Source organism: Falco punctatus (genome assembly GCF_963210335.1).
Source record: "Falco punctatus genome assembly, chromosome: 2".
In the NCBI taxonomy this organism is placed as follows: Eukaryota; Metazoa; Chordata; class Aves; order Falconiformes; family Falconidae; genus Falco; species Falco punctatus.
Genome location: NC_137581.1, coordinates 63,432,814 through 63,454,192, shown reverse-complemented (window position 1 = coordinate 63,454,192; position 21,379 = coordinate 63,432,814). Strand labels below are relative to the sequence as shown.

General features: G+C 42.0%; 1 protein-coding gene across 2 annotated transcripts in view; it reads right to left on the bottom strand.

The window, feature by feature from the left end:
- Positions 1-673: 673 nt before the first annotated feature.
- The window catches only part of COL4A2 (collagen type IV alpha 2 chain), a 148,907-nt gene continuing 128,201 nt past the window's right edge, over positions 674-21,379 (bottom strand). For both annotated transcript variants that reach the window (XM_080375525.1, XM_080375524.1), the window contains 18 exons: positions 20,954-21,124; positions 19,536-19,679; positions 18,158-18,283; positions 17,642-17,823; positions 16,264-16,327; positions 15,793-15,867; positions 15,074-15,181; positions 14,002-14,109; positions 12,652-12,723; positions 12,137-12,262; positions 10,610-10,726; positions 8,852-9,013; positions 8,618-8,716; positions 7,774-7,920; positions 7,049-7,165; positions 6,039-6,230; positions 5,376-5,662; positions 674-2,394 (listed from right to left, as the gene is read on the bottom strand). In XM_080375525.1, the coding sequence (XP_080231651.1) occupies positions 2,140-2,394; positions 5,376-5,662; positions 6,039-6,230; positions 7,049-7,165; positions 7,774-7,920; positions 8,618-8,716; positions 8,852-9,013; positions 10,610-10,726; positions 12,137-12,262; positions 12,652-12,723; positions 14,002-14,109; positions 15,074-15,181; positions 15,793-15,867; positions 16,264-16,327; positions 17,642-17,823; positions 18,158-18,283; positions 19,536-19,679; positions 20,954-21,124 (2,552 nt within the window). In that variant the 3' untranslated portion in view covers positions 674-2,139. The remainder of the gene's footprint in view (positions 2,395-5,375; positions 5,663-6,038; positions 6,231-7,048; positions 7,166-7,773; positions 7,921-8,617; positions 8,717-8,851; positions 9,014-10,609; positions 10,727-12,136; positions 12,263-12,651; positions 12,724-14,001; positions 14,110-15,073; positions 15,182-15,792; positions 15,868-16,263; positions 16,328-17,641; positions 17,824-18,157; positions 18,284-19,535; positions 19,680-20,953; positions 21,125-21,379) is intronic.

Sequence of the window (21,379 nt, the reverse complement as noted above, 5' to 3'; positions counted from 1 at the left end):
AAAAAAAAAAAAAAGCTGCATAGGAAGATTAGGCAATGTATTAGCCATGACAATCCAAATAGTTTTCTGTTGTTGTTGATATAACTGTTTTTTACAGATTTGTATAATCTCTACTTGAATTCTCTTAAAACACTGAATATGCTGTATTGCCAGAGTTGCGTGCTGTAAAAATCACAAGTGGTAACTGCGTGATCGTCCCATGACCACTGACGTCTATCAGCACCTGGAAGAGGTAAGTTGCTGATTCTTGGATGTTTGTTACAGCCATTTAAAAGAATTGGCGAACATGGAATAGATTTGGCTTGTGTTGACTGCGGTGTTTTCAGTTCTGTTTTATTTAGCTGAAACAAATACTAGTGTGATTAATTTGTTTGAGGGCTGCCTTTCAGAGCTCCAGCATGGCCAGAGAGCTCATTTCAAGCTCATTATGGTTATTTATAGTTCAGCTTAAACAAGCAATTTTAGAAACAGAGCTTCCCTCTTGAATCTTTTTAAGGGCCACGAAATAAACAACTGTATTCCTGGTTGAAGAGTTTGAATTTGAGTGGAAGGAGTTTTCTGGTAGTGCTTTTGTAATTCCTTAGGTGCAGACAAAGTAATTCAACAGAGCAGTCCACATGTACTGTATAGAAAGCCACTGTTTACAAAATGGAAATCATCAATGAACAAGGTGTAGAAAAAAACAGGTTTTATTTATGATACAGTGAGGATGGAATGTAATTACAGAAGCCAAGAAGCACCTGAAGCAGGAGTGAGGTGAACTGTTGAAAAATCAGCTGTCATTGGTATAAAAGTCTCTTTGATTTCAGTTTTAAGCATTCCAATAAATAATCACGCTATGTAAAATTTGGAAATTTGCAGCTGATCCCTCCCTTGCAGTGGTGACTGACAACTCGGGGCTAAATTGCTTCTTTCTACAGAAGGAAAGAGCTAGCCGTTCTGGCCACTCATCAAGCCTGGCATGCAGTAACCTAGTTCCCTTTGGGAAAGATGGTGCCAAATAAATGCCTTGCTTCCTTCCTCTTTGCTTTTGCAAGGATGGCTGTGTACAAGTTGGAATGGTGGTCATCCCATTGCCACGTGTCCCCAGCTGCCAGGACAGCACGCCTTCAGATGGACAACTGGCAGGTCAGGAAGTTCTGCATTTGCAGGTCATGTATTATCAAACAGTATGTCCTCCTGCAAAACCTAACATGTGCAATAGCTGCTCCAACAAGAAGTGGTTAAAAACTGTTTGTGATGAGTGGCTTGGTATCAGAAGGGAAAAGCTGCAATGCAAAAACCAATCAGTGCTGCTGCTGTGTGGGTGGTGTGACCCAGCTGAACGTCCACAACACAGTGGAGCAAGAGACCTTTGTAGTGATCCTTTGGCCTGGGGTATATCTACAATAAAATCATCAAGCCTGTAAAATAAAATGCTGATCTTCATCATATAGTCTTTTAATCAAAATAGGAAGAGTTGAATTTTGTGGTCACTATTTTGAGGAGGCCTGTGGGTTTCTCTGCTGTTGCCAGTGGTTAAGTGCTAAAGCATGGTGAGGCTTGAAAAAAACGAATACCATAAAAAGATGATTGTTTTAGGTGTGTTTGAAATGCCCAAGCATAAAATACTAAAATCAAAGTTGGGTTTCAATGCTGGACATAAGCACTTCCCAGAGTATATTTTCAGTATTTTGCAAGGGTTTAGCACTTTGATCACCCTGTGTTAATTTACAGAACTGCAGCTGTTAGTGTTTAGTGTTGTGAAAAATACAGTAGATAGAAAAGATACATATATTCTCTTTACGTAAATGTGGTGGGTATCTGATCAAGGTAACCATTCATTACTGCAGGTTTTTGGGTGTTTCAAAACTGCGAGTATTTGTATCATGTGGCAAATGATGTAATGTTAAGACTAGCAAAAATGTGTATATATACTGTATAGTAGGACAACACAGCACTAGATGTGTGTTAGACTTAATTTGTGTTACACTTAATTTGCTTTTACAGACATTGTAAAAAATTAACTTTTCATTCAGCTTTTGAGGTAATAAGTTAAAAAAAGCACCAACATGATTTATTCAAATGTCTAACCATCATAGAAGGTTCCACTGTATAAGAACTACATGATAAGCAGGTTCCTTATACTGTGTAAGACTTCTATAAATTTTTCATACAGACTTGACATCTGCTGATATGGCTTCGGATGAGTCCTGCCTTGAGTGTATCTGCTGAAGGCTTGCTTTGAAAGGGCTGGTCGATTGTAGTGAGCCAGAAGCTGTATTTATTTGCAAAGTAGTGACAGGTTCCGCGTGCGCCGTTGCATTCGATGAAAGGAGTCGCTCTGAAATCTTCCAGGCAGCTTCCAGGAGAAACCAGTGACTGTCCTCCACCTTCATCACCAGCAGCAGTGTGCTAAATGAGACAAGGAGAGGAGCGTTCAGAGTACAACCTCAGGCAATGCTGTCTAAACCTTCTATGTGGGAAAGAGGAAAAGCACTAGAATTGCTCCCGATTCTTATCTCCAGAGCAGACAGCCAGTTAATCCTGCAACTCCGTAAGGCTTAGGGGTTGGGCTATGCTTTAGCTATACGAAGGAGCTAGCTCATATGTTGATGCCACTTTAAAATCTTCTGACAAACACCTTTTCTATAGTTAAGATTTTCACTGCTGGAAGTCTTAGAATTGGAGAATCATTTGGGTGGGAAGGGCCCACTGGAGGTTACTTCAGCCAGTTCCATGCTCAAAGCAGGGCTGAATCCTAAGTTGCCCTTGGTTACCAAGGCACTCTTGAGTTGTTAATAACTCAGAGGATGGAGTTTCCACAGCCTCTCTGGGCAACCTGTTCCTCTGATTTCCCTCACTGAGAACTTTCTACCGTATACTTAACTTGAATTTCCCTAATTATGAAGTCTATCTTACTCTGCATCGCACGTGAGGAGCAGTGTGGAAACAAAATTAGCTTCTATACAATAACTAGTTCCCTCTATGGCACATTCTTTGATAGCAAATTACACCAAAATCATGCATCTTTACACCACTCAGCTGTTACCTTTGACACATACTGTGGTAATGATCAGAATGTTACTTTTCTTCTGTCAAAAGCATTGCTAACAAAGCAGGCATTACCTCTGTCCCTTTAAGAGCTGTACAGCTGCATTTTTAAGTGAAGCCGTTTAATTTTCTGTTAAAAACGGAAGGAATTTGAAGTATAAAAGAAAGCAGCTGGAAAATAAAGTTGCTAAATAGTTTTGCAAATGTAGGAAGAAGTCTGGGCACACCCAATATGTTTGCCTGCCTATGTTTTAATAAACAACACGCTATAAAAGTGTAAGCTGTAACCGGCTTGGATTATGCTGTGAGAGGCCCATTGTGTTTGTATAAACGAGTAACAGAAGTGTCCACCTTTTAACAGAAGGAGGGACTCTTGATCTCCGGCTGGTGTTACATGTTGCTGAGGTTTAGATAGTTGTTTAAAAAACCCAACCAACAAAATAACAGCTCCCCCCCGCCCCCCCAAACCTGCAGCCTACCAGCTGTTTTACAAATTTGCAGAATTTGCTAAGGTATGAAGTTCAGGAGCAAAACTGTTCTAGCATCCCTCCACAAGAACAAAGTCAGTAGGAAGCAGCGTAAACTATTACAGCTTTGAGGCCTTTGCAGCTGGAGCTGGAAAGCAGTTAGTAAGAACCGCACCTGCTGTTTGAGCCCGGGCTTGGGAGCAGACCTGCCTGACAGTCTCGGGATGAACACTGGCATTCCTGCGCTCAGTGTACGAGCTCCAACGGTACGCCTATAATGTCTCTTCTTGTATAGGTCAGGCCTTTTTTCCTTCTGCAACGCTTGTGCCACTCTATGAGATGCATGTTAGTGGAGTGCCCTTGCTACAGGAACTCTTAGTGACTTCTGCGGCTGTTTGGGCAGGAGGCCATGGTGACTGCCTTCATGATTGTACCTTACTCAGGGGAAGGAATTTAAGTCAAGGAAGTAAAGCAATGTGTACTCTGAGATAGCCACAAGTGTGCTGCACTTCTTCCACAGTTGCCTAAGAAGCAAAAATGCATACACCAAACACTTAATTTGCTCTAAATGCTAGCTGGGAAAATGTGAACTCTTCTCACTGTGTGTTCCTTAGTGCTGGCAGACTCTGTCCTGGCACAAAGTTCCTGCTGAGGTGACAACTTTGCTCTTAACAATGCTCAGTGTTTACATGGGGCTTTGCAAACATTTAATTAATCCTTGGCATTCTTGTGAGGTAACTATGAGATTGGTATCAGGGCTTTTTATAGAAGCAGAAGAAAGGTCAAACATAGGGCTTGTCAAAAATTCAACCAGCCTTCTCAAAACCTTTTTTTTCTCTGTAACTAAATGAAAACTATCAGATTTCCCTTTATGTTTTTTTTTTCTGAAAAAATTAAGGTTTTGGCTTTTGACAAACAAATGGTTTGCAGGTAAGATTGATTATTGTTCTTCTATGATGTTTTCTGCCAGAGAAATCCTATTTTTTTTCCCCAACACCATTTACTTGAGCATTCAGTCCAGTTTTCAGTAAGTTAAAAACATGGGCATACTGTTGCAGGTTTTGACTCTCATGTGCATCAAGCAAGTCAGAAAAAGAAGCATCTGTCAGATCATTCACTGACATTCTATCTGCTCTTTACCATGTTAAGCCCTTCAGCACTGACACGATCCCTCTGTACACTCTTGCAAGAAAAGCAGGTCAGGCCCTTCATTAGGTCTTCCATGGCACACCTAATGCTAAGCTTTTCTGTAACATCCCAGTTCCTAATTTTAAGATCACAAGAGCTAAGAGATCCTATATCCCATGGCTTATACAGCTCAGTTCTTGTTGGCATTTGAGTTACAACAATGAAGTTTAATTTTAAAAGCAACAGGAGGCTGTCTCTCTTTCCAGCCTAGGTGAAATACTTTGGCTTCTAAGTCTTCAACCAAACACCAGTGATTTTAAGTTTCCGAAAGAAGGGGAAGTGTTTTGTTGATTATTTTTTTTTCTCTCCAGATTAGCTTCTTAATAGTGATGTACATAAGTACCTCCCAATCTAGCTGCGAAAATGCTTTGTAGGCTACTGTCGTACCTCAGTGCAATTTTATTTGTTAATCCACAGCTGTCCCTGTGTTCTGCTCTGAGGCACTATTTTGTACATCAAGTAAGGACTCCAGATGCTATTCTGACAAGAGGCAATTTTCTCTGCAATTCACAGAAATTTTGTTTCTCCTCTTCTGCTTCCTAGAAACTAGTTTTGTAGTTCCCTCGTTCTCTGGAATGATGCATGGTTTTGGTGTTGCTGGCTCTAAAACAGAGCAGCATTCCTAGTATCTAAGGCTCAAACTTAAAACCCAGCGCCACACAAAACGTGACACCGGAGAACAAATACCATAAGGAAGGAATATCCGATCCACAAACTGCGCCAGCCTTCAGGGCAGTGAGGAATAGAAGCTTCTTGGCTATGGACAGCAATTGCCACAGCTGGGGCCTCACAAACTGAGCAGCGGCTGATATATGGCCTAATCTCGTCTTCTGCCACAGGCATCATTGGAAGAGGTGCTGTAGTTGAGAGCCAGTAGGATTTATCATTTCGACTTGCATAATAACAAATATCCCCAGGGTTACAGTAGAGGAATGGCATAGTACTAAAACGAGCCAAACATGAGCCAGCCAGCCCTGTTAAAAGAGAGTAAGAAGAAGAAAAAAAAGAAGACATTATGGCAATCATTCTTACAGAAGACAATGCATGCTTTCAGTTTCCTGCTCCTTCCCAAACATGTGTCAGTAAAACCCTGCAGGCCAGAATGTTTTCCTGGCTTTACAGGTCCCCTTGAACAACACTAATGATATGCAGGAGCTCTCTCAGGGGCACTTTATGCAGACATACAGTTTTTATCTTCTCATTTTGGTGTTTCCTAAGCCCGCTTACTAAAGTCCCGCCTGTCTCTTAAGTTCTGTGTATTTATTTATTTTTGTTCGTTTCATCCAGAGAATTGAGGATGATTTTCATCCAGATGGAATCGAGGCTGCTGCTAGCAACACCTGCACATACCTAGATCCTGGTTGTGTGCTTTCTCTTGTCCTTCGAAGTACAGTAAGCTGTATCCACTCCAGAGTTTGTTCATGCCAACTGGGCACATTGGCTCTTGGTCGGACTGGCTGTGTTTCACCAGCAGGTAGCCCATGCTAATGCTGCGACCCGGCATGCCTGGCAGCCCGGGGCTACCGGGGCGGCCTCGCTGACCTTAGAAAGCCAGGGGAAAAAATAATACAACTTACGTTTGTGCTCCCACAAATAGTCTGATGCTACTTGATATTCCAGCTAGGCTGCTGATGAACTAAGCTTAATTGCATGATGCCTCTTCTTATGGTAAGTTATTGTTAAAAGAGCTGTAGTTCTAGGATTATAGCAGTTGCTTTTGAAGTAGATTGGCGCTGGATCAGGCACTATCAGAGCCACAGAAAGGCGCATACAAAATTACGATGAATTTGAACATACTTTGTACAATACAGATGAGCATTTTTCCTTTAAAACGTTTTCTTAGTCTAAGATTAACCAATGTTTTTTTAATAGGTTGCATTTGCTTCATACAGTTAAAACTATGCTCTGCAAATAACCTTTTTCTCTGTGTACTTAGCTAATTAAGATAGTAATCATTCTGCTCTTTGATTGGATAAGTGCACAGCTATTTCTTTTACAAACACATTCCCTTAAACATCATCTATCCAAAGACCACCTACTCAGCCATTCATTTCCACAAATCTAGCTGTTAGCAAAACACTAGGCTGAAATACTTGAGAGGAAACCAATATACAAATACACTCACATCAAAATAAGCATGCTCAAGAGTGGACTGACATCTACACCCATGGAAACGTATCCCAAAAATAGTGCTTTAAGGTAACCGTTACAAGTTAGTTAGTTGTCCCTTGTGAAAAAGCTGTGAAAACAGAAACTTCCTCTCTCCTCCCCTCCTCCCCATCCAGTGATGTACTAACTACAGAACAATTTATGGAGTGAAGCAGGAAAGAGGGAAGGAAGTGCTGTGTGACATCTCTTACCTTCAAATCCCACTGGACCCTGAAACCCTGTTGCTCCTTGTTCACCTCTGGAGCCAGGGGGAGCTGGAATGCCATCTCTGCCCTGGAGTCCTGGCTCTCCAGGTGAGCCCCTGAAACCTTGCACCAACAATGGTTATAAGCACAGTGATTGCAGAGATATCAACATGCTACCCCCTTTGTTCACATGTGCTCTGCTTCCGTATGTTTGGTCCTATCTGCCAGGTTTACCAATTTACACTAAAGGCAAGATGCTGAGGTTCTTGCTCAGGCAAAGAGCACTGGCTTCATTGGAAAAAGTTGCTGGGATCAAGATTACGTGACCACACAGCCCTAATCTTTCACTTTTGCTACCACTATGCACCTGTGATGAGGTCTGTAGCAAGAGGTGCGCTGCATGGGGTCCACACATCACTAGTGCTACATTCCCTGGGTTGATAGCATGCCCACAAGGATGTGCACTTTTCCACCAAAGACATTCAGTCTTAAGTAAGATCCGTATCTGGTGTTGCTTTGGCTATGTGAGTCTTGTCAAAGTATTCTCCTGTTTTGCTTATGTTCTGAATGCTCGGAGGAGGAGGAAAGCCAAGCCCTAGCTCTGAAAGACCAAAATTTGACTTTCCTTTCTGACCTACAGAATTCAAAGTGGAAGAGAGCCAAAGCAGTGCTGTGGCAGCCTCACTCTGCTAAGGGAAACTGAGCTTTCACTCTGACTGTGCAATTCCTACCTGGATCACCTGGTGGACCCTGAGGTCCCATATCTCCTGGGCTTCCTTGAGGTCCTATATTTCCACGGGGTCCTGGTGAACCTTGCTCAGCAACCAGCCTTGGAGGATGAGGGGGCAGCCCAGGAGAGCCTGGAGGACCCTGAAAGCCTGTGATTAGAAGCAAGATGAGATAGTTTGATTAAAAAAACCCAGCAACCCTTTATTTTCCTGAATGTGCTTTCAACTACAGATATGTTGCTGTTACTTGGCTGCTTATGTAAGAGAGGGACTGTGGTCTGCAGCTCATCGCCCTGGGTATAGCAGCTATATTTATTATACTGGGGGAACATGTGTGAGTATGGTGATTGTCTTCTCTTGGATAGCACACAGATAAGCAGAAGGAAATGAATGATGCTACTGCTCCTTCATTTATGACACAGGAAGCTGGGAAGTTCCCCCCAAAACAGCCAATGGCTCTCTGAGGTGTGGCACCATCTTTTGGTGGGCTTTGACAGACACAAATACATGATGGCATGGATAGAGTGAAGGATTTTAAAGGTATTTTTAAATATCCAGTATGTCTAGTCTGGAGGATTTGTTTAGATCAGGAATTCTTTTTTTTTTTTTAAATCCTGAAAATAGCTCTGATTTTGGAGTTGGCACTTCATACAAAATAAATTCATAAAGACAGAAAGTTGACTACCCATGTTAAATTCAGGCATCTGCCCGCTGGAATTTGCCAGGGGTCACATAAAGTCACGCAGGTTGGAGAGGACCCCTGCTCAAAGCAGAGCCAGCTAGATCAGCTCTGTGGAGGTGCAAAATGAGTAGTTCAGAAACGAGTCACACACCCGACTGCACTTACCAGTTACTCCTCTATCCCCTTTGGGTCCGATAGGTCCCAAATCACCTGGAAATCCTACTGTGCCCATAAAGCCGATGACACCTTGTTCGCCCTTTTGACCTTTAATGAAAAATGACAGGTGGCATTATTGCATTTCAACACAGATCAAGTGAGTGCAAAAGTCGTGTTACTAAAGCTGCTGTAGTATAGGAGGTTCCCCTGCCTCTGGCCAAGGTCAGTGTCTCCTGTCCTTACCTTTAGGTCCAGGGTACCCGGGAATGCCAGGTCTCCCTGCTGATCCAGGATCACCTCTGCTTCCTTTTGGGCCAGTTTGTCCACTCACACCTATTTGTCCACTTTCTCCTTTGCTTCCTGGTGGAGCTGGTGTTCCAGGCTGCCCCTGTAGTCCTGGGTAGCCTGTTTAGAGCACATACAGGTTGCAGTCTGTTTATACTTATGACTTGGGCACAGCGGAAAATAACAGTACTATTTAATTGTATCACATCAGGTTTTATTTCCTTAATTTAAGCAGGGAGATAATGCATAGTTCCCCAATAGGCTTACTCAGCACTCCTACTCCTGATTTCAGGCTGGCATACCCTTCTGCTGCGGTGGCAGAGGAATTAGAGCATGAAAGCTCCCACAAAGCACAGTGTCATCTCAAGCAAGATTTCAGAAGTGGGGTGCCTGCTGAGATAGAACCTTCAATGAGCTGTTCCTTCCCCAGCAAATGCTCCACTTCAGTAGCTGCCTCCCTGCTTCATCCTAAATTGTCCAAGTAACTAGAGAGAAATCGGAGAGCAGGGAGTACCTGACTCAGTGCCAGGTGGTAAATAAGCCAAGGACTTACTGTTCTGTGTATCTTAGTGCTTCGGCTGAACATCTGGATACAAATAACTACTTCATGCTGTCTTGGGAATTATGGGAACAGCTTCTTTTTCCAGAATTACATACTGCCTGAAGCTAAACCTGGCAGGTTTCTCTTCAGTTACCTCTTCTGCCTAAGAAGACATTTGGACCTTGTTTCCGAGGAGAGAGTGACTTACTAACAAGGGGTTTGAGTGGGGCATCTCTCATGGTGCCTGTTGAAGCTGGATCACATGTGGATACAAATGCAAGATGCATGTGGTAAAGTAAGAGTAAGCCATGCCTGTCTCACCATTTTTGCTGGGAGGTGGTGTTCCTGTTCTCACTCTCCTGGCTGCTTCTATTTTTATCTTTTAATCCAATGACTGCCTGGGGAGTGGGAATCAGTATGCAGAGTCAGGCCAACTAACGTTCTTTTTCCATTTGGAAAGGCAGGTATTTTGTTGGTTTTCAACTGGTTTGCCTGTTGTAAGTTTTTGCCGCATTTACATAAAAATTTCCACGCACCACATAAAGATGATAGTGGGACACCTGCAACTTCTGCTATAAGCTCTTCACAGTGGCACTACAGTTTGAAATGATTGTGCAGTCCAATGAGCAGCAGGTATATCAGCCTTTAAATACTGAGACAGAGTGGCTGTTTCATATGTTTGAGAAAGGCAGGCTCATAGCATGGACTTTTAGAGAGATGAACTAATACTTTCCACTGTAACTTAGTTTGCATGGTAATTTCACACAGGAAAATTTTGTAAGTGATTAAGAAAATATTCTGTAGACTTGCAAGTCTGCCACAGACCTCTGATTTGGAAGTAGTCGATTAGCATAATGCATCTGAAAGCTGTTAAGAGAATTCTGGTTGATCAAATCTGTTATTTGCATGTAAATCAAACCCTTCCATCAGGACAACCTGGAGGAACTGCCCTTTGCTTTTAAGAGGTCTGTCCCTATTATCTTATGTACCACTAGTTCTGTCCAACAATTATTCATATACTTTAGTGTGGCGTTTAATAGGGATAATTTTACTAAATCAAGACAGAAGTATCAATGCTGCTGCTAACTCAGTACTTACTCTTCTATAGTTGTCTGAGGGCACAACCTTGTACTTAATCTTTTATTGTTGTCTGAGGGGAACAAGCCGTGAATTACCTGGCACTCCGTCTAGACCTGGGGAGCCTTTATCACCAGGGTATCCTGATATATTTGAAATCCCAGGAGGCCCTGGAAATCCTTCCTGCCCAGGAATGCCAGAAGGGCCTTGGACTCCTGAAAGGAAGAGAAGAAATAATAAGTGCTGCAAGGAAAATACACAACTGCAATCATAAGGACTCACCTTAGACTAAGGAATTGCATTTTCAAAATGGAAAACACCTGCAGTAGCCACTGATTTTTGCTTTATTTTTTTCAGATGGTGTTGTGGAGGTTTTTCTTAAAAGAACCAAATACTAGTTCTGTGCCAGAGCTCTCTGGATAGCTAATTACATCTCACTGTGTGGAATGCTAATGGTCTTGCGTCTGCCAGGTAAAATATTATTTCAAGATAGGAAGTATTCAAAATATTCTAGGTATATTGAAGCAGACAAGAAATCAGCTTTGTTCTTCACTGTCCTGCAGACTCAGGGGTCACAAACACTTAGGGTATTTTGGGGTCAGTTAAAACCGAAAGTTTCAATCCAAGAAATTCTCTATGGATGAAAATTATTAAATGGCCAAAAATCTGGCCCACCAATGACAGATTATTCTTTTAGGTAGATTCAAGTTGTCAGGAAGCCACAAAACCCCTTTTGTTTATACTTTGAAAAAAATCTGTAATATTTAATTCTGACAAACAAACATGAATAAGTGAAATAGCTGTTTCTTCCAGTGCTTGATTATTGATCTCTGAACGGTGTTTGAGGTGGCACAGCATGTTAGTAACAACAAAGCGTAACACAGAAGAACAGGAATGAGCCATTGAACCAAGTAGGCAAAGGCAGTAAGATTTTATATCTATGTTAGTTCTTAATCCTTTCAGAGCCAAATTTTGGCAGACTTTAAAAAAAAAAACCCTGAAATTAGTTGATTCATCCATAAGATCATTCTGGTGGCTCCCTGATGGAAGAATAACCGGTGGTGAGCCATACTGAGATAAGTGTAGCCCACTACAACAAGGTGGGTTTGAGCCAGAAGGCTGTATGCTTACATTACACGAGGGGTGATGGTATGAGTAAAGCAGGGTGCATGGGAATAGAGCCCAGGAGGAATCAGTGGGACAATTACACATTGATGGACAATGAGGCTTTCAGAAGAAAAGTGAACATTGACAGATCTGCAACAAAAAGAAAGAAAGAAAAGCCATAGTTTATGTAACTGGAGCCTCATTAGAAATATTTTGGGAGCCGATGGTTGAGAGTAGTGACTGGCATTTGTAGCTTGCTGAGCAAACCGGGTGGTACAAGATTCTGCCACCATGGGGAAGGACCCAGGCTGTCCTGGAGGGGCTGGCTTGCCCAGCACTGGGCAATACACACCACAGTTTCTGAGCAAGGGCTGGCAGAGCTGCAGCACCAAAGAGTGACCTTCCCCACAGCATGAACTCTCCTACACGACTGTCTACGCTATACTGCATTTTGTGACATCTATGACACCCACAGCTGAAACAAATAATAGGTAGATCTTCTTCTCTGGAATACAAACCTGGAACACCTCTGTCTCCCTTCTGACCCGGAGGTCCTTGACTGCCTTCCACTCTGCTCGGCTCTCCTGCTTCCCCTTTGTCACCCACTGCACCTGGGAAACCTGCAGAGCCATAGCCATCTGGACCTGTTGTGGAGTTGTTCAAAATTAAGACAAAAGCTGAAATGTTTCCGTGCATAACAATGTACCAGCATGCTAACATACACGTATAGAGCATGTGTATTTACTTAATACATGAGTCTGTAATGGCTCATTATGGGGAAAAAAGGCCACGAAGCTTCAATTTTATAAGAGGAAAGACATTACAATTTCAAGTTGTTTTCTAATCCATCTGTGTGGCAGCATATATTGTATGAAGTTGTTTGCCAGAGCCCATAATAGCAAAGCAAATTCCTCCCATTCCTAATGGGTTTTGGGTGACACAGTTAAAGCCACATTGCAAAGATCTCACTGACCAAACTCGTAGCCAACGCAATGGTGTGCCTGTGAACAGGCAGAATAAGAGACTCACTCACCTGGCGATCCTGGTAAGCCCTTAGTGCCTGGTAAACCATGCAGTCCGCTGATTCCTCTTAAGCCAGGCAAGCCTGTTTTAAAATTGCATTAATTATTATCCTAATAGTTTCTATGAGTCTATATGTATTCCTAGGCAAAAAATTCAAATGCTTGAATAAACACTATTCTGTGTTAAAATATTGTGTATTATATGCAAATGAATTCATAAGTTAATTAATACAATAAGCTTATGAAATACACCACACCATGTTTTTGTGATTGGCAAATTTTTTTATTGTCCAATAAACTCACTATGAGATTATTATTTTTTTTAATAGCTCTGATCAGTCTGGTAGCATGCTGTTAGTTCCAGTCTCACTACCACGATTTTTTTAATAACCATTTAGTTTTCCGAAATCTTCAAACCAAGATAATTAAGGCATAATTGCAAGCTCTAAATGTGATTATGACGAAGCTTTCTTCAGAAGAAATTGACTCTGTGTCATTTAAAAAAAACAACAAAACCCTAACAAAATGTCTAATAGCTGCTGCTGCTGCTACAGGTAAAATTTATGCCACCTATTTGTACCTGTCAAAGCGTTAAGCATAATGTTTAAGCTAGACAGATATCTCCAATCAATGGCCAGAGCTCTGGAGGACAATTCAACCTCACGAAAATAATTGTCTGGCTCTGTCTTTATAAAGGCAGCCTTCATAACTGCATTGGCTTAGATTTGATGGAGATTCAGACAGATGAATCTTACTAAAAGCGGGGCAATTTCTGGCCGTACTGTAGAAAAATTCTGCTTACTTAATATATTAAGGAATTAGGTGGCAACCAATGAGATTCTGTATCCTGTGATACAAACAGCTTCATTTTAAGCTATCACCTGTATTTTGATAGCAGAATTCTCTGAAAGTCATTTATCCTTAAAACCAGAACTTGGACCAGTTCTCAGTTTTTGGTGATGATGTAGGACAAATATATAGTTTGCTATCTAATGCCACATTATAATAGTCTAATACTGTATATCACTACCTTGCTGCATTTTTTTTTGTTTTTTGTTTTTTCTTCTCAGCTGTCACAAAAAAAGAAAAAAGTTTCCTGAAAACTGTTTTCCTGGTTGAGGGAGGTCATCAGCAGTTAAAGTGAGCTCAGTGGAGACCAGTCCTTCAGAAGCCATAAATCAGAAAGCAACTGATCATAAATCAGTTAACGCACCTGGACTTTATGAGGAAGAGGAATAAATATTTACTAGAGGGACCTCTGCCACTCTGAACTGCAAAAAGCCCCCTTTCTTCTTCATCCCAAAAGAACAATAGCAAGTGCTCACATGGAAGTGACTTAATAGTTGAAGCTGTGTGAATACCTGCTTGTCCTGGTAATCCAGGCCAGCCGGGAGTTCCCTTTTCACCTTGAAATCCAGGTGTCCCAGGGCTTCCTTGCTGCCCCGGGGGGCCAACCAGTCCCGGCAAACCTGTGCGACAATGATGAATCATTGCTAATGAGTGTCCTTAAAACCAATAGCCCAAAACACAGACTTGTGCTACCTTCGTTCTCCCAGGTAGCAAAATGAAGGCTTTCCCCTCCTAATGTCATTGTATGACACTGCACTGCTCATCCAAGTGGGAGAAAGTTAAGGAGAACAAAGGCAGGAGAGGCAAAATGTAACAGAACAATTAATTAAACACCTCAGGTTTCTGACAACCTCCGAAATACAGTGGGATCCTCCTATTAAAATGATAATTTTACTTCTATTGCCGGTTACAATAAGCAATTTCATTTATGTGCACCTCAGTTTCCTTTTCTGCCACATCTGTTTTTCCTTTCTGACTGGACCGCTGGTCTTACAAAAACTGTTTCCCTGTGAGGTACCTACCAAAACTAGTCCAGTCTTGGCTGGAGTTTCTAAGACCTATAATTATGTAAAAAATGTGGAGCAACTGTTCTGAAAGAGCATTTTCATGATCCTCCTGCAATAAGATGTGTTCTTAAGCCCTGGGTTCGTGATCTAGCCAGAGTTCAGATCCCTAGTACTCTTGCACAGCTGGCCAACAAGCCTGGCTCAAAGGCTTCATCACTGGGTTCTGGGGGATATTGACTTAATTTATGGCAGAAAGGAGCACTGAAAAGCCCACCTCCACGTAGTATTGAGACAGCATTAGAATACCTGAGTATGTCAGCATTACAACACTTTGACTGGACACATGATCACTATAAAAAGATCACTACAAAACTGGTATGAAGCAGAATTAGGCTTTTGAAATTTCCTCTTAGTAAGTTCTACTCCGAGTTCCACATCCTTTTCACTACTCTTTACCAACTTACAGAATGTTCAACATATATAAAAAACCTAATGAATTTCTTTTGAGGGAGAAGAGATCTTTTCTTTCTCTTCTTAAACAGTTTTATTCTTTGAAGCATTAAAAAGAATATTTTACCTTTCTGTCCCACAGAGCCAGGGACACCCTGTGTGCCCTTGAGGCCTTCAATGCCAGGGAAACCAGGATCACCGCCTTCACCTTTTTGTCCTGTGCTTCCTCTTGTGCCTGGGAAACCACAAAACCAGTATATTCTTTTAATAATCTCTATATGACCCTAAGCTAACAAGCATAACGTGAACTTGGCTACTGAATGGGTCCTGGTCTTGACACATAAAGACATTCTTCTAGTCAAGGTGCTTGCATAATCTCTGAGAATGAAGTTTTCCACAACATGATGGCCAAACCATCATTAAATTTATTTTTAAAAGTACTCCCCAAATTATGTGGAATATGACACTGATGTTCAAGCGTACTGCATGTGCAGGAAATTTTAATACATTACCTAACCAGCCCAATCCAAAATCAACCTGACTCTGCTATCCCATCTTCCATAATCATGGCCCAATACTGGTCCTTTTGACATCAATGGCAAAAAATTACATAGAAATGTTTATCAGAGTTGCATGTGATGTTTGCTGCTGTAACTGTACCTTCAGTTGAAGAGGTAAACACAGCACATACTTATTTCAATAAAGAAAAGATGAACCTCTTCAGGAGCTGTCATGAAAGCACAGGCTCAACAGTCATCAAAAGCCCATGGTAGGCTTCCCCTCCTTTCCTCTGTGGACTTTAGTATGTGAAAAGTAATACGTGCAGAGCAACTGTGAAATTAATACCTGTTAAGCCTGGCACACCAATTTCCCCTTTAAGGCCTGGCATTCCTGGTAAGTTTACAGTATCTCCTCGGTCACCTATTTAAAGCAAAAATGAACACATGAGCGATCAAGCTTTACTTTAAACAGTATTTCCTGTCGTTTCAAAGAAATTGCAACTTACGAAGCAAAATTCAGCAATTATCATCTTTAAAGAATAAAACAGGAATAACTTAAAGAAAGGAAAACATAAAAGTCTCCAGAACAACCACCCACCCTGCCATGGGTAGATGTATCCATGGACAGTACACCTTGCATGAAATTAACCTGAAAAGGTACTAACCTTTTCATAGCTTCCCACATCTACAATATCATTCTGTTAGACTGTAAGAAGACTCTTTAAGACTGAAGACCCCTAAGACTCTTCAGAACTTAATGCTGAGCATTTGATGGGTAATGAATACAAAGAGCGCTCAGATAAGAGAAAAAACTCACCTATTTCACCGTGTGAGCCAGGAGTACCAAAATGACCTGAAATTCCTGGAACACCCTTTTCTCCCTGTCATATAATTGAAAACAGATGTTAGTTAATGAGCAGCACTATTTCGAAATACTGAAAAAAGGCTATTAAATTTACCATTTTTGAGTTTCCATAGTACTTTATAGAGTCATTTGGCTTAAATGAGTTAAACCAAACCAGTACAAACCAAGGGACAAGTTATGTTTACCAAGACTGAAGTATGAAATTGAGAACATCCTATTACATACACACATATGGGTAGTGAGTCCTTGTGCTGGTTTTGGCTGAGGTAGAGTTAATTTTCTTCATAGTAGTATGGGGCCATGCTCTGGATTTGTGCTGGAAACAGTGTTGATAAAACAGAGATGTTTTTGTTACTGCTGAGCAGTGCTTACACAGTGTCAAGGTGTTTTCTGCTCCTCACTCCACGCCACCCCACCAGTGAGCAGGGCAAAGGTTGGCCGGGGGGCCGCTGCTCAGGGACTGGCTGGGCATCAGTTGGTTGTTGGTGAGCAATTGTTTTCATTTGCATCACTTGTCTTTCTTGGTTTTGTTTCTTGTTATTTTCCTTTTCATTGCATTTATTATTGTTATTTTTTAATTTTATTTCCATTATTAATTCAAATTACCTCAACCCGCAAGTTTTCTCACTTTTAACCTTCCAGTTCTCTTCCCCCATCCCACTACGGGGGGAGTGAGCAAGTGGTTGTGCGGTGCTTAGTTGCCAGATGGGGTTAAACCACAACAGTCCTGCAGTCCTTGATTTTGATTAGGAAAAAGTCCTATTAAAATCTAAGGGCAAAGCTACCTGAGAAAGGAGCATAGTTTTTGGCTCTCTTAAATAAATGATGTCTGTTAGTCTACTGTTAGGCCTTTTGTAAGAGTTTATTTCTTCTCGTGTAACTTATTTTGCAGCCAAAGTGAATCATGGTGAATTACCCTCTAAGAACTGAGATTCTTAAACTCTTTTACTGTTAGATGAGGGACAGTGAGTGGTTTTTGGCGGTGGTACCATCAGTTCTGCGAGAAAGGGAAGAGTAAACCCAGTGTTGAGAATAATTTTTACGAACAGCTATGGCAACAAGACCAAGGATCTAGAAGGAACTGTTTGGTCCTCATTGGCAAAAAAACTGGCACGTGAAATTTGAGTGCCTCCCAATAAGAAAAGAAAGCATTCTGCTTAATGAACATCGGAGGATCAAGCAAAAATTTGATTTATTTATTCAATTTTTATTGCATATTAATCTTTGCATTGTAGCTGTTCAGCACAATTTCAAGGGGTAAATGCCACTCCCTAGAGAAGCTGAATGCCAGCACAAGGACACCCTTATTCCCTCATGGGCATGAACTCACCCTGCCTCCCGTGCTGCCAGGGAAGCCTCTGATGCCAGGAGAGCCAGCCGGGCCAGGATATCCTTTCAGACCTGTCACCCCTTTCGCTCCGATGTCCCCTTTCACACCTGCCACATAGCTGGGATGCCCAGGGGACCCTGGAGTTCCGGTCTTTCCAGGAATGCCTGGCATTCCCTTGCTACCTGCAGGCAGGGAAGAAGAAAAATAATGATGATTTAAACTGTTAAACCTGGGAAGGCTGACTTGCAGTTGCCTGTATGTAAGATGTTCAACATGGCATCATGATGTATGAGTACAAAAGGGCAGAGCACACACGTGACATAACCCCGCAAAGCTTTTCTCAGGGGTGGCTCTGTGAAGCACAGCTAGGAGCTCAGCTTTTGCTGTCAGAGACTTTGCTGGGGGGCCTGCAGTGTAGTGGTACAATCAGCAGGGAATATTTAATATGGTAACTGAGAAAAGACACTGATCGATAGTCCTGAATGTGCTTTGCTTTGTTTTGCTGTGACCACTGACCTTTTAAGCCGAAGAATCCCTTTGTGCCCCTTTCTCCAACATCTCCTTTTTCACCTTTAACTTCCATCATCATGCTGGGCTTGAGCTTTGGGGGTTCTCCTGGGGGGCCTTGATCCCCACGGTCACCTACAGGGTAAAATACCCAACCATGTTACAAAAAGCTAGTCAGCGGCGCTGTGTAGGAAGTGAACAGAAGAGTGAATTTAGCAAAAAGGGATTAACAGATAATCTTGCACAAGCTATGGAAAATCCACTTACATAAAAAGTTACCTGTGCCAATACAACATGTCAGCAGAACAGTAAAGCTTAAGATAACGTGAAAACTGAGTCAAACTTTCGTACATACAATCCTGGGGAGCTGGACCCTGATTCCTATGTGATAGCTGATTTACCTCTCAGCAGATCAGTTAGGTATCATGTGTTTATAAAAAACCCAAACGCACACTGGAGAAAGCACAGAAAAGTGGGTTAGCTCCAGTGAAAGGGCAACTCTCAGCCAAAGCATGCCTTGGCTGAAAGAAAGTATTTGGATTTGTTACCAATTATTTTGTTCCTGGTCTCGATTTGAAGGTTACTGGTGACATCAGTAAATAATATCCTGAAGAAAGGACCCAAACAGACTGTATGACTGTTACTAGTTCTTTATGGGATGTAGAGACAGGCCAGCCATCCAGACTTGTCTCCTATGAACATGCACTTATATTCTTATACTTCTTCACCAAGAAGTGTATTTGCAGTTTTCTTCGCAGTGGGTGATTTCACACATGCCTTTTGCTCAGACCTCCCCTGAATTACTGGGAGCACTGTTTTGCAACCTTTGAATTGCAGACCACTTTTCTTAATTACCTGTCTCAGGGTCCCTAGAAATAACATTTTGGCCTTGTGGTGAATCGTGTATTTAGACATAATGTTATGCAAAGAAAAGAGGACTGAGTTAGCTTTCATTTCACCGGTGATGATATCAACTGATACATTTCTGACTTTTAAGTACTTAATTGCTTGGTTTTCTGAATATTTCAGTTTCTTTACAGGGTAACTGAAGCAAAATCTTAATCTTTTCCCCCCCCAAACACCTTACACTTCCTGGGAAAAGGCTCTGTTAGTTCTGCACAAGCCCAGAGGTGCTACTATTTGAGCTCAGCTGAATAATGAAATGTCTGTCTCCAACCTTAAATGTGTAAAGATTCACAGAGAAGTAACTTTTCCCTGAGCCTAAAATCCAGGCCTCTTGGCCAGAGGCCCATGTGTGAAATAGGTAGAGGAATGTCTGAGCTAAATTTATCAAGTGAAAAATGTGTCGTCTTTGTCTTTGTGTCCTTGTAAAATAGTTCTCCAAATGTGAAAAGCAAACACAGTGGTATCACCCATAAACAAATACCTTTAAAGCCACGTGCACCCTGTGAGCCTTTATCGCCCCGAGCCCCAAACGGGCCAAATTCTCCTTTGATTCCCTTGATGCCTGGTCTTCCTTTGAGGCCTGTCATGCCTTTGAAACCATCAATGCCAGGTGAACCTCTCAAGCCTTTAAAGAAAGATGGGGAACAGAATTGTTACTTCACTCGGATTTCTGCAAACTAAGTAAATGTGAACCAGCAACGCATGACTAGAATGGTACGAAAACTTGTGTAGCGGTACCTACGGCTGGGTGCCTTGATGCCTGGGGAAATCTGCGGCTCTACATCAGGCACCCAAGCTCTCTGACAGGTAAAGAAGAGCCGGGGTTCACTAGACTGCCTCAAATGGCCAAGAGGAGATGTGGAGATGACCAGAACTTTGTGTCTTCTTCTGAAAGATCAGCTGAACCCCTCCCTCTCCTACAGATAAGCTAGAAAAAGGGACCTAGTTCCAAGCAATGTTTTCAGTCTACCCATTCTTCTACATGTGGAGATACAAATCATGGGTCTAAGTCTGGCTGGCTCTCTTTCACCAAAAATTCCTGTACTCCTCTTTTCTGAGCAAGAGGATGCTGTTTTCCATGGGTCATTCCAACAAGTAGTTCATCATTCCTCACAAGTGAGACCTGATCAGTACTCCAGAGTTGTCCTAGGAAAAAAGTCCTATCTTTCCAACTGATGAAATTGCAACGTGCACTTTTAGGCACGCACCCCACCTTTGTGTTTAACTTGGCTTCACATGGAGTTCAATCCTGTTGAAACTCCCTGTGTGATGTAGACAGCTTGCATTATACATAACGTTTTTGTGGCTGGCAAGCGAGAATCTCGCCTTCTCTATAAGTAAGACTGGTATCCTGGTAAAAGTCAACATTGAGCTCTTGAGTCTGGCATTGCTCACTACACAACTGCTAGCATTAAAAAACTTAATGCAACTTAATGCAAAGGTTCGGGGAAACATCTCTTTTATTTCATTAAAAGCTAGTGTGACTGGGACAAGGGAAACATTTCTGGAGAGAGAAAAAAGACTGTGCATTTTTCAAAAGGAGAAATAAGACAGCTATTACTCTTCTACATAGGGCTGCATGTCACAGGCCAGCATTTTGACAAGCACAACACAGGCGTAAACAGCCAGTGATTCTGGAATATATTAGGCACATGACCCTAATTCTTCTGTTTTAAACAGATGTAGCCCAGCAGAGAATGTGTCCTGTTCACCTCAGTACAGAACAGCTTTAAGCAACTTTTTTCTGTTTCCTTTATTATCATGAGTTACGAACTTGCTGAGGTGTTCTATGCCTATGGTTTTCCTATGTGACTAGCTTTAAATAAGGGAGTAAATACTGCAGATCTGTCTATTGGTATGAATAAGCAACTGTTTTCAAAGCAGCCATCCAGAGCTCACCTTTATCTCCCGGAAAGCCATCCATTCCACTTACGCCAGGGGGACCAGTCACACCACGTGTACCTTGTAATCCCGGGTAACCTGTTTCACCTTTGTCACCAGACAGACCTTTGAGGCCCACAGGGCCAGGAAAACCTTGCTCACCATCTTCTCCTCTAACACCAGGTGGACCTGCCATGTAAACAGGGAGATTAAAAGGCGTTTGGACATACACAATGATTTCATACAAGGTAGCTCAAGAGAGAGAAAACTGCTATCCTACCAGCTTCATGTTGAGGGGGGAAAATTAGGATTGTTTTCGGCAAAGAACCGCAGAAATGATTATAAAGACAAAACAGCTCATCAAAGCAAACCAGTCTCTCTACCAGCTTGGCTCTGTACCCACTCCCAGGAAGGATCTTCCTCTCCTCTTTAATTTAAGAATTA